This window comes from Protopterus annectens, chromosome 9.part0 (genome assembly GCF_019279795.1).
Source record: "Protopterus annectens isolate FY-2018-M chromosome 9.part0, PAN1.0, whole genome shotgun sequence".
Taxonomy (NCBI): Eukaryota; Metazoa; Chordata; order Ceratodontiformes; family Protopteridae; genus Protopterus; species Protopterus annectens.
In genome coordinates, this window is record NC_056743.1 from 1000858582 (window position 1) to 1000871938 (window position 13357).

A 13357-nucleotide genomic window follows, 5' to 3' on the forward strand; every position below is an offset into this window, starting at 1 on the left:
TCCTAAAATATATAGATATATTGGGATATATCAGGATACGAACTAACTTACATCCAAACTATTTAACTCTGTCATACACTTGCTGTATGATGTTCTTCATCTCACATTGCTGCAGTCCTTACACTTGGGTAGTCCGCTGTCCTCGGTCGGCCCGACTATCAAAGTATAAGGCTGACGTCGGTCAAGGCGCATTTGACTGACATCAGGACGTCAGGGTACAAATGCGCATGACCGACGTCATATCCTCAGTCTTTTTTGCCGCATGGTCCGATGCAGAAGCAGCTTTGCAAGTGCCGGTTGGCGTTCTGAAATTTTTCGATTCCGGAGTTTCAGACCGACTCAAAGTTGGCTAAGTACCCCGTTGGGGAATATTTTAGTTTTTTCTTGCCTCAGTGGTTTACCGGATGTCAGAAAAAGTGAACAATTGTATTTCTTGTGGGAAACAGATACCGCATAGAGATTATCATACTTTGTGTATTCCTTGTTTAGGGCCTGAGCACGACGTTGTTGGGTGCCGCTCTTGTGCTAGATTCAATAAACGCACTATAAAGAGAAGGTTAGATTGTGCCAGGTTAGTCTTCGGGAAGCGGTGCAATTATAAAATGCCGTCGGATGCTCCGACGCCCGCTTCCTCAAGAAGCGCAAGGACAAAGCAATTAAGCCTAGGCTAGAAGAACCGTCCGTGCCGGACGCCGGTTCTTTAGAGGTGTCGGTGGAGCCGGTGGTTCCACCGGAGGTTTCTTTGGGTTCCCAGGGAGAGACTTTGTTGTTGCAGGATGTGGCCTCTCAGGAGGCAGGTCAGGCTGAAGGGGCTTCTCAGGTTACTATACTGCCCTCTCTTCCTAAGGTGGTTAGGCCCTCTCCTTCTGTTTCCAAGGCTTCTCCCAGAGGCAGGCCAGGTTTAGCTTCAGTTGGTGTCACCCCTAGTTCTTCTGGAACTGTGCCCAAGAAGCATATGCTTAAAATGGCAGAAGATTTGATTACTTTGATTAGGGTTCCTTGCCCCCTCCTGATAAGAGGCCTAGGGTGGAGCCTGAGTTAGGGAGTTTTGAGCAGGCTTCGGATGTTTCAGAGTCTTCGGCTGAAGACTTGCAGGAGTATTCTCCTTATTCTGATTCTGAAGTGGATGATTCTACTCCTTCTGCTTCTCCTCCTGAGGATTTTTCATTTTCAGAAACTCTTCATTCCATGAGGGAACATTTTAAGTGGGAAGGTCAGGACTTCTCTGATTCCAGGAAAAGGCTTAGGGAATTTTTGTTTTACCCCAGCATAGGCCTTTGGCTATACCTCCTGTTTTGGATGTGGTGGAAGATGTTTTTTCAGAGGCTTCTCTTAATCCTGATTCTTTGCCTCCTGCTCCTGTTAAACCGGATAGGTATTACAGGGTGCCTGAGGCTCATAAGTATCTTTTTAAGAGTCCTAGGGCGGACCCAGAAACTGTTAGTCAGGGGCCTAAAGGTGTTAAGGCTTCTGTTGTCAAGAATCCGGTTCCTTCTGATAAAGAGGCCAGGGCTTTGGATAGATGGGGAAAGAAAGTTTATACTTCCTCCACTCTAGCTATGAGGGCCTTGAATTGCCAGTTTCACATGTTGAAATACCAAAATTATCTCCTTTCACAATTGAAGTCTAAGGTTGATGCTCTGGCGGAAGGTATTGATTGTAAAGAGTTGCAAGATTTAGTACATGTTTCTGAGCAGGTGGGTAAGCATTCTTTGCAATGTGGTTTTGATGCTGTACAGGCCTCGTCTAGGGTGGCTGCTACTGGGTCAGTTCTTCGCAGGCACGCCTGGCTGAGGGATCAGAATTTATCTGACCATGTTAAAACAAGGATTTTAGATGCTCCTTTACAATCTGATGTGTTGTTTGGTCCTCCTGTTGAGTCAGTTTTAAAGAAAATGGAAGACAAGGCTAAGTCTATGCAGACTGTTAAAGATTTTTTGCAGGTCCAGCCTCCAAAGTTTAGTAGAAATTGGCCTGCTTAAGGGGTGGACGTATCCTTCTTATGATTCCCAGTCTAGGGGTAGAGCTAGACGTGGTAGGGGCAGAGCTCAGGGCTCTTTCAGGCCTAGGACAGGGAGTTCTCCTGCACAGTCTTCGGGTGAGGGCAGGGGTCAGTCCTTTCGTAAACAGACCCAATGACCTACCTTTTCAGCTGCCAGAGCCTTCTCGTCTGGCAGCACCTTTGGGAGGAAGGTTGGCTCTTTTCAAAGAAAATTGGAATTTAATTACCCAAGACAGATGGGTATTGGATATCATACACCACGGTTACAGGTTTTATTTCCATACCTTGCCTCCTTTCAAAGGCATGCCAGACGTTCCTCCTCCACAAAGAATAGAGGCTCACAAGCAAATTTCTCTGTTACTCCAAATAGGGGCCATTCAGCCGGTCCCTATGCCAGAGGTGGGCCTAGGATTTTATTCTCGCCTGTTCCTAGTACCAAAGAAAGGGAACACGTGGAGACCAATTTTGGACCTATCTATCCTCAACGCTTATCTGGACATTCCCAAGTTCAAAATGTTGACGTTACAGCAGCTTTTACCTCTGCTGGGCAAAGATCATTGGATGGTAACTTTAGATCTCAAGGAGGCTTATCTTCATGTTCCTATCAGACTGAGTTGCAGGAAGTATCTGCATTTTCGAGCTGGGAATTCTCATTATCAGTTCTCTGCATTGCCCTTTGGCTTATCTACTGCGCCCAGAGTGTTCACGAAAGTTCTGGCTCCAATGATAGCTTTCCTCAGGTTAAAAGGAATACAGATTTATCCTTACTTGGACGATTGCCTGATTCTGGCTCAAGGAAAGGACGAACTTCTTCATCATTTACACTATGTGATAGCAGTGCTAAGATGCCTGGGGTATTCTGTGAACGAAATAAAGTCCAGTCTAGTACCCTCTCAGGACATGTGCTTTCTGGGTGTGAGACTGAATACAGCATCCCAGATGGCCTTTTTGACCCCGGACAAACAAAAGAATCTTTCCCTTTACTTTCATCAGTTGTCTCATCTGTCCAGGCTGACTGCAAGGACAGTCCTTCAAGCCTTGGGGTTCATGGCATCTTGTATTCTGGTGCTTCCCAATGCCAAACTGCATATGAGGAAGCTGCAATGGTATCTCAAAAATGTATGGACACAGCACTGCCAGGATTTGGACACTGTCATTCAAATAATACCTTGCATTCAAAAGGAATTTTTGTGGTGGGCTCAGGAATGTCACCTAAACAAGGGACTCTCTGTGACCCGGCCAGAGGCGAGTCAGATTCTAACGACAGATGCCTCAGACATAGCTTGGGGAGCTCATCTGAATGGAAAGTGGATACAAGACAAGTGGCCTGCCAGACTACAGCATCTACATATCAACTTGAAAGAGATGTTAGCAGTCCAGTTTGCATTAATAGCTTTCAAGGATTTACTTCTTCCAGGGCAGGTGTTGATTCTAACAGACAACACAACTGTCATGTGGTACATCAACAAGCAAGGCGGAACACATTCTTATCCCCTCTGCAGGCAAGCAATGATTTTGTTGGAGACTGCTCTCAGTTTACAGCTAAATCTTCAGGCAAGGTTTCTGCCAGGAGCACAGAACTCCTTAGCAGATGTGTTGAGCAGACAAATTATGGATCCCCACGAGTGGAAATTGGATCCTCATGTATTTCAAAAATTGACAGTGTCATGGGGAACTCCAGACATAGATCTGTTCGCTTCTCCACTAAACCACCAGCTGCCAAAGTTTTGCACAAAAAGGTTTCATCCCACAGCTTGGAAAGTGGATGCTCTTTCTTTCAATTGGAGCAATCTTCATGTGTATGCCTTTCCACCTCTGCCTCTCCTCCCAAAGGTACTACTGAAGGCCAGACAAGACAAGCCAAGGATGATTTTGATAGCTCCAGATTGGCCTCGACAGCATTGGTACCCATTACTGAGAAGTCTGGTATGGAAGCCTCCATGGCCTTTACCTTCGATTCCACACCTGTTGTCTCAGGAGGACAGTCATTTGCTCAATGTCAAGCTTCACTCTCTGCACCTAACAGCCTGGCATATTCTGTTTTGAACCGTAGTGGGCCTCCACTTCCACAGCAAGTTTTGAATGTTATTCTGGAAGCTAGAAGGCCTAGTACAAGGAAAGTGTACGCAGATAAATGGAAGAGATTTTTGTTTTGGAGTGCAGCAAAGGATTTTGTTATTTCCGAGCCTAATTTAAGTGTGGCTCTTCAATATCTTACTGAGTTACTGGACAAAGGTTTGTCCTTCTCTTCTATTAAGGTTCATACTGCAGCAATTTCAGCTCACTATGATTGTGACCCACCATTGTTTTCTCATCCTTTGTTCAAGCAATTTCTTAGAGGGGCAAAGAATATAAGACCCCCACGAAGAGCTCCTACGCCTGCTTGGGATCTCAATTTTGTGTTGGAGAAACTCACTCTACAACCTTTTGAGCCTGCAGCTACTGCTGAGTTAAAGTTTTTATCATGGAAGACTGCTTTTTTGTTGGCTATTACCTCTGCAAGAAGGGTTTCTGAGTTACAGGCCCTTATGGCGGTTGAGCCTTTCTTAATTTTCCATAAGGATAGGGTATCTTTACGCACTAATCCTTCCTTTATGCCTAAAGTGGTTTCTAGTGTGGCTTTAAACCAAACTATTCATTTGCCTACTTTTATGCAAATCCCCAAAATAAAGGGGAAAAGATTTTGCACACTTTAGATGTACACAGGCAGTTGCGATATTATTTGGACAGAACTAAGGGTTCAGGCAGTCTCAGCAGTTATTTGTTTCTTTTGCTTTGAGTTCTCAGGGCAAGCCTGTGTCAAAACAAACTATTTCTAAGTGGATTGGGTTTTGCATTGCTTTCTGTTATTCCCATCATGGCAAGGAAATTCCAGCTGGGATTAGGCCTCATTCCACTAGGGCTACTGCCACTGACAGCTTTTTTGAGGGGGGTGGCAACTAAGGATATTTTGGAGGCTGCTACTTGGAGTTCAGTGCATACTTTCTCTAGGCATTATCACCTTCCACTTTACTCTAAATCCAGGGCTGGTTTTGCCACTGCTGTTTTGCAGGGCATTTTGGCAGCTCCTGCTTCCTTATAGTTTAGCCATCCTCCCTTACCTCTGCTTTGGGATTCTACCCAAGTGTAAGGACTGCAGCAATGTGAGATGAAGAACATAGTACAGTTTTGTACCTACCATAAATGTAGATGTTCGAAGATCCACATTGCTGCAGTCCAATTTACCCTCCCTCCTTCCCCTCTTGGAGGCGGTTGTGTGGGTTGGGTTGTTAATAGGGTGTATACTGTATATATTGTACATATTATTACTGCTAGGATGGTTGGTTGTTGGTTTGCTGTCTTTTGGTTTTGACCTTTATTTCTAGGGTCTTCTGACATCTGGGGCAAGAAAAGACTGAGGATATGACGTCGGTCATGCGCATTTGTACCCTGACGTCCTGATGTCAGTCAAATGCGCCTTGACCGACGTCAGCCTTATACTTTGATAGTCGGGCCGACCGAGGACAGCGGACTACCCAAGTGTAAGGACTGCAGCAATGTGGATCTTCGAACATCTACATTTATGGTAGGTACAAAACTGTACTTTTTGAATATGTGCTTTACATGATCTTTACAGTGTGTTTAAATTGGGAACTAACAAGACATTACAGTTCAATAATTTTGGGTCACGCAGTTTGTTGGCCTCAACTACCTCTGTTTTGAGAATTATTTATGAGGTTTGCTCATTTTTTGGATGCCTTTTATTGACCCAAGATTTAAATAATTTTCAGTCCTATAAGGACGCAGTTATATTATATATGTCTATGGGCATTGGTTCAACATATCAGTAATGCCTAGTCAGGCATAAGGATCTTGTGTTATAAAGGTGTCCGAGACAAAGTCGGTCATCCTTTATCCACCAGTATATGTTCTTATAATTAAAGAACTTTATTGTGAACTAATATTAGGTGGAACTGTTTATAGTGCTTTTATGCATTAACAGTCAAGATTAGTGAGTGGCAGAGACATAGGTCGGCCACTACCAATTTTTATGGTTGCTAATTCTTTTTATTTGCGTCTAAAATACATCAATATTTAATGGTGTTTGATATACTTGGAATTTTCCTTAGATAAGGGGTTTATTGGGAACAACATCCATTGATTCATAACAAGAGGTTTATATAACCTGTTTTGGATCATGTTCTGCTTACTATTGGAGTTTAATTTGGGTGTTAGTTTTGTTCTTTTCCATGGTTGAACAGTTATTCATTTTGGGTCAGATTTATTTCAACATTTTTTATTTGCAGTTGATGGTTGAATAACAGAATTGATTCAACTACTGATATATTTTTAGTATTTACTAAACATCATGGACCTCACTAAGCTATTACAAGGTTTATCAGCTGACAGGGACAATTTAGAGATTTTTGGTTTTAAACCATCCAATTTCACTAATACTGTTGCAGATAAGGATGACCCACAACATCTTTGTGGTCTTTTATTTCAAAAGTTGACGAAAAATATGAGGACACTTGGGGATAATATTTGGCACCTTAAATTCCTCTAAGCTTACAAGCTTAAGGACATCACACCACGTGGTTTACGAGTCAGGATTCAACCCCTAGTGGGACAGATAGATGACCGACTTTCTCAGGATTGGGCCTTAGCACAACATAAAGCATCCATGCTTTTTGTAGATATCCTAATTGCATATTATGAAAGAATGATGGATAAATGCATAGGGGAGGTTACTATTAGGTGTGAACAAGCCAAAATATATGAGACCGAAACCTTTTTCAATAGCTATTTAAGCAAATTGGCTAAAGATCTATCAATATTAGAGGAACAGCTACTTAAGAAGAAAACCCAAAAATTCCAGAGAGACATACAGATTATGAAAAGGGGAAACCCTTTTTTACCCAAAAAAGTGTGCGTTTTTCAGATTCTAGTTTCAAAACAACCAATCTAAAGAAAAGACCCAGATCAATACTTAGAAAATCAGCACAGACTTATAGTGGCACCTCACTCCCTTTCTACCCAAGAATCTCTTGTGGCTAAAAGGAAACCTCATGTAGACCCTTTAGGCATAAAAAACGCAGGGGGGGGGTGGCAGGAAACATAGAAAAAACACACAGTATTCAACAATTGTTGGAGAAGATTGTATCTCAGTGAATAATGTACACAACATCTCTTCATACCATTTGTCTGATGTACAAATTAAACTGTTGAATAAGGGTCTCAATTTTGTGCCGACTTTTGTGGTACCTGAACATACTCTGGTTAATGAACTTAATGATTTTTGTAGATTACTTAATTTGAAAATATTTTTTCAGATACACAAAATACTCAAGGATCTACTGGTTTCCATTTTGGAAAACCTAATTTCGAGCCCCCCATGGATAAGCAAGTTGCAGTTTACAGGGAGTGTGTATTAAAAGATCTTCACTTTTCTCAAGATTACCATTGGTTAGATATAATTTGTCTAAAGCAGAACAAGAAGCACTACAGGACCTTAGTAATAATCATGACCTAGTTATTTTGCCGGCAGATAAGGGAGAGGTGGCATTGTGGTTATGGATTGGAACATGTACCAGGTAGAGGCTGAAAAACAAATGTCTGATTCCCCGATTCCATATACACATGGTAGTTGATCCAACTCCGCATTTAAAAAAAAAAATGTTTCCTTCCTAGACCTAGCAACAGAGGAAGGTATAATTAGTCAGAAAGTTTGTAGACAACTGAAGGTTTCAGATCCCGTGCCCCAGTATTTATACCTACTACCAAAGATTACCTAAACATCCTACTATAACCCTCCAGGATGGCCAATAGTATCTGGTAGGGGATCATTAACTGAACCTTTGTCTGCCTTCCTCACAGAACATTTGCAACCTTTGCTACCCATGGTTGGGTCTAGGTTGAAAGATACTACACAATTTCTTAGTATTATTCAGGACACACAACTGGGACCAGCTTGGTATCTGTACACACTAGATGGTAACCTCCCTATACACTAGTATACCGCACTGGGCAGGTTTACAGGCTATTCAGTTCTGGCTTGACAAATCACAACTATACACTCCTGTGTTTAACACACACCTTGTATGTTTAACTGAACACTTGTTGTCAAAAAATGTTTTTTATTTTCATGGGAAATCATATTGGCAGGTTTGTGGTACGGCTGTGGGAGCATCTTTTGCTCCCATTTATGCCAACCTGTTATGGGTTTTTTGGAGGAACAGTTAATATATGATGACAGTCATAATATATTTTTGGACCAGCTTGATATTTGGAGACTATATTTGGACGATTGTTGGATGGTGTGGCGGGGGGGATCAGCAATATGTGCATGAATTTATACAATACCTTAATGAGAATAAGTGGGGTATTCAGTTTACATTGCACATTGAATATCACCAAATAACATTTTTGGATGTCATTATAACCAAATAGGAGGATCATACACTGGAATCACAAGTATACAGAAAATTTCCAGAATATAACACCTTGTTGCATGCCTCCAGCTATCATCCTCGCCACATCATCAACAATATTCCTAAGTCTCAATATCTACGTATTAAACGCATTTGTTCCTCCGAACAAACTCTTAAAGCCTGCCAAGATGATTTAACTAACAGGCTACTTACCAGAGGATATCATCAGGATCCTGTCATTCGAAAATTGCATCAGGTTGATCAAATAGACAGGTGCCAACTGTTACAATACAAGGATAGAACTGTTCAGGCTGAAAATCATATTCCACAACCAATCAGGCTAGTTACTACTTTTGGGACCAATACCAATAGATTTAAAAACATCATAAATAACCATTGGGATATTTTGTTAGCCCAGGACAAATTGAGCGAACTGCTCAACCCCAGATGTCTATTTTCCTATCGTAGAGGTAGAAGTATCAATTCATATCTAACCCATTACAAACATTACAGTCCACCTATCAGCCAACAAAGAACACCTATCAGCCAACAAAGAACACTATTTGGAGATATACTTTCAGGATGTGTTTCTTGTGGTCATTGTAGTGGCTGCACACACGTATCTCAAACTAAGGAATTTACTAGCTGTAACGCATCCAAAATTTATGAAATAAGAAGTTTTGGAAATTGCAGCAGTGATTGGATTGTTTATTTGGCCACTTGTTAAAACATGTTGGACAAACATCCAGACCTTTCAGACATAGAATCAGTGAACATCTAAGTGAAATAAGAAATAAAAGGGTTTCCATTGCCCTCTATAAACATACTCTAACACACAAAACTGCTAAATTCACCTTTACCATAATAGACAAAATTCAAATGAACAAGTTATGTAAAGCTGCATGGCATCATTTACTAAACCAAAAATAATCTGCTTGGATTATTAGATTAGGTGCTCTATTTAAATCAGGCTTGAATGAGTTAAGTTAGTTCTGGTTTAAACCAATTGATGGATTATTTCAATTAAGTGATCAGGATTTTGATATATATATAATATATATATAAGCAGTTGTAAGGGTTTGCCCTAATGAATGTTTTTTTATGCACTGAAGAAGGCTATAACTTTTTAGCAGAAACCGGTTTGTCTTTATTGTATTCATGGGATTTGCCACATTAAATTTCTAAAATATTTTTTCATCTTTCCCTTGTGCTGGATATTTTTTGGACTCAACAAAACATGGAGTGGAACCTCTAGCAGTGTCATATACCCAGTGAAGTATGCAAGAGATTTTTTTTTTGAGATGCCATGACTGGGAAGAAGTGCTTATACTGTGCATGCATCACATGTAATTTAATTAATTTCCATCCCTACCCCTCTAATTTTAAAACCATTTAGCCACAAGCATCTTAATGAGCCTGAATTTGAACTTGTCTGTTGCTGACTTTTATACCACATTCACTTGGTCATCAGTTCATATCCAGTAGTTTATATAGTGAGTGCAGAAGTTGGGCTGTTTTGTCTCCTTAGTATAACAGGAATGTTCTTTCAGCCCTTGCCATTTGGTGTTAGTTTAGCTGTGGCCTCTCACAGAAGTTTTATTTTGCACTGTTTTGTATTCTTTCCAACGTATATCCTCCCCACCCCATTGTATTTGCATGGACCTTTCATATAGAATCCATGAGTAGTGTTGGGGAATGTTAAGTTTTGTATTTGTTCAATTGTGATTGCTCTGTGCAGGGAAGGGGGGGGGGCAGACTGAAGACTACAAAGGGTTAGCTTGACATTCTTGTATGAAGAGTGATGTCTTGTTTTATACTGGAAGGAAGTGTGCTCCTTCAAGAATGGAATCCAGATGGTTTTCACAATTGGGCAGAGCATGGGATATCGGATGAGGAAATTCCACCAGTTACCCGCTGCAGTGGGTCTTTTCACATGTCAGCTAATATGATGAGTACTTGTTAAGTATGTTAGGTGCATTGTATGAAATCTTTTTCATTATTCTTCTGTGTTCATTTCATACGGATTGCCTCTAAGGAAAATAGTGTTTAAAAATTTTTCTCAACATATTAATGTACATGAAAAGTGGTTAATTGAACTGTGTTATAGGGATGGTGCATATTCAGAAAAAAGTGATGCTTATCATTATTACTATTATTATTAACAGAGTTATCAAACCTGAGGAAGGGAAGAAGCTGGCTGATTCATGGGGTGCCATTTTCTTGGAATCTTCTGCCAAAGAGAATCAGGTAAGCGAGGTCATAGGTAGAATATTTACATAGAAATTTCATACTGGAGCTTGCAATGGTTAATTGTTCTCAAGGAGATGTAGTGGAACCCCTTTATGGAAACCACTAATTTAATGAAGGAAATTTTAGACAGTCTACAGAGGAACTGTATTCACCAAAATGAAGTTACATTCAGCTTTTGAAGACAGATCAGCCAAAGCCACTATCCAGACTTTTTCATAAAATTCTCCTATACCTCCTCCTAACCTTTGAATAGAAATCATGGACTCCAGCACTCAAAATATTATTTGCAGATAAAAGAAAGCAAGAGTGATGGACAGGTAAAGAAATAGTATGTATATCACTGATCTGCTTGTTTCAGCTGTAAGCTACTAGAACCACTTGGCATAGTGCTAATTTCAAATTTTGAAACCGTTTGAAGACCTTACCAAAAATGTACCTAAAATGTTTCTAATGAGTGGAGAAAAAATCATAAAGAGCAGACACCAAGGAGTGTGAGTTTCCAAACTGTGAAAATGTGCATATGATTTTGGAGAGTGTATATTTTATGGCAGAAGTTACTCAGACTAGTAGTAAATATTTTGCATTACTTCAAACTTGGTTATTTCAAGGAAAAAGGGAAGACCATGAACAAATGATCAGACATAGTCACTCAGCTTGATTAGTCCTTAGTTGAATTTATCTACACTGTCTCACAAAGTTTAGAAGTGTCTTTAGCTTAATTCCAAATTTGGGGGCATCTGCATACCTGTAATGGCTTAAGGCCATGACGGAATTTGAAAGTTGCATAAAAATGCATGAGTCCTTAAGTCATGTTATGTTTGTTCTTGCCAATATCTGTTTAGATCATAATCTGTGTTGTAATAAGTTTTCATGTCTACACATGCCAAAATATCATCATAAATGTCCTAGCAGATTATCAGCTGGAACCCACAGTGACATTTGCCTGTACTGTCTTAGAGAAGAGGACACTATTGCCAGTTGCCACAGTTACCAGAGGTTCAACCCAACTATTCAAAGGTTTAAGGATGAAAACTTTGCCCTTTATTGGAAATGAAAATGGTATCATTTGAGGGATATTCCCATGGATGTTGTCAGGATATGTTAGAGCATCACCATAGTGGCAAACATACAGGAGAGCAATTTAGGTCTGTCTGTCTTTGAGATAAGACCAGTGCATAGTTAACTTCCCACCACACACACGCGCGCGCACACTCTTGCATAATTCTACACAAGCACATCTCTGTAGCTAGTGAGCTTGCCTTTAGTTAAGTAAAGGCTCAGTTTTTTCTTGTATTTAGTCTCTGAGCAGAAGTTAACATTTGGACCACCCTTTCCAGGTAAAAAGTATCCTTACATGGTTGCTCCACTTCCAGTGATGGCCAAGGACACTTCTTACCCGGAAAGGGCGGCCCATATATCAGCTTCTGCTCAGAAACCAAATAAATGAATAAAACTTACAAGAGTAGGTGAAATGAATTTTCATTGTGGTTATGGCCAGGGACTTGGATCTTTTACAGTTTCAGTGCTAAACATTCTTGATTGTTTCAGGTTTTCCATTCAGGTTGCAGTTATTCTTCAGTCAGAGTACCTCTGGCTGCCATCTTTGATTTTTGCTATGGCACTAAATTTCTGAAAAGTACCTGTCAAGACTCCAGATTCCCCCTTGGGACCTCTGTTTTGTACTAGAGAGCTTAGTTATGCCATCACTTAAACTAGCTGCTACAGTAATCCTTAAATGTGTGTCTTAGATTACCTTTTCCTTGTTGGAGTCTTCAGCCAATTGAATTTCTGAGCAGTAAGCCTCATCCATCAGTCTTCTTTTTCCTGATGTATAACAAGCACAGCTTGTCCATAAGAATGAATCCTTATTTTATAATCTTAGGGTAGCATTGGAGACCAGCCCGAACCACTTAGTCTGCCTGTCTTTCCTTAACTACTCAAAGGTAGTTATTTTTTAAACTGCATGGCTGCTTATAAACAGTTTAGGTTTTACTTTGACAAAACCAAGTCACAGAAAAGATTCCCAATATTTTTAGTCTTCTCCAAAAATAAGTTGCGTAGCAGAATCTACAAACTGTCTTTCTTGACTTGGCTTTCTCAACGTATACTTTTGGCATCTGAGCCTGGGGGGGTCACTTGGCTAGAGCTACTTTTTCCTTTCAAAAAACACATCCTTTAATATTCATGCAGATTCAGCTGAATGTATCTGTAGGTCTTGGTCAACTTTCAGTGCCACTGTAAGCAGAGGTGTTCTTTCATGAAGCAACATCTAGGAAGATCAGTTTGAGACTCTGTCTTCCAAACAATAGAAGCAGAACTCCCAATCCCAGATATGAAACGTACACACATATTGAAATGCTCGGTCTTGATTGCAGCTCCATATTTATCATCACATCCATCCTTCATTTCCTCAGTCTGTCTTTACTATCCCGGAGGGCTTTTAGATGGAATTTTTATTGGTTGTCCATGTATTTGTAATTTTGTCATTTATTGTAGTGAATACTTGAACTGCCTCATACAGGTTTCAGAGATCTGGACAGAAGGTTCCAATTCCCACATCATTATGAGTAAGGGAAATATGCCAGGTAGACTGATAGTGTTTTCATATGCTGGCCTGATTAAGTCCTTGCCTGCCGTAGTCTTGTAGGTGATTAAGGTGGAGCTGCAAGTCCATCTCTACCTTTAGGTTAAGTAT

The 13357-nt window shown here is 40.5% G+C and overlaps 1 protein-coding gene across 1 annotated transcript in view; it reads left to right on the forward strand.

Moving 5' to 3' along the window:
• The window catches only part of RHEBL1 (RHEB like 1), a 918240-nt gene that overhangs the window by 720753 nt on the left and 184130 nt on the right, over nt 1-13357 (forward strand). Inside the window, exon 7 of the mRNA XM_044083781.1 lies at nt 10578-10659. Coding sequence (XP_043939716.1) covers nt 10578-10659 — 82 coding nt within the window. The remainder of the gene's footprint in view (nt 1-10577; nt 10660-13357) is intronic.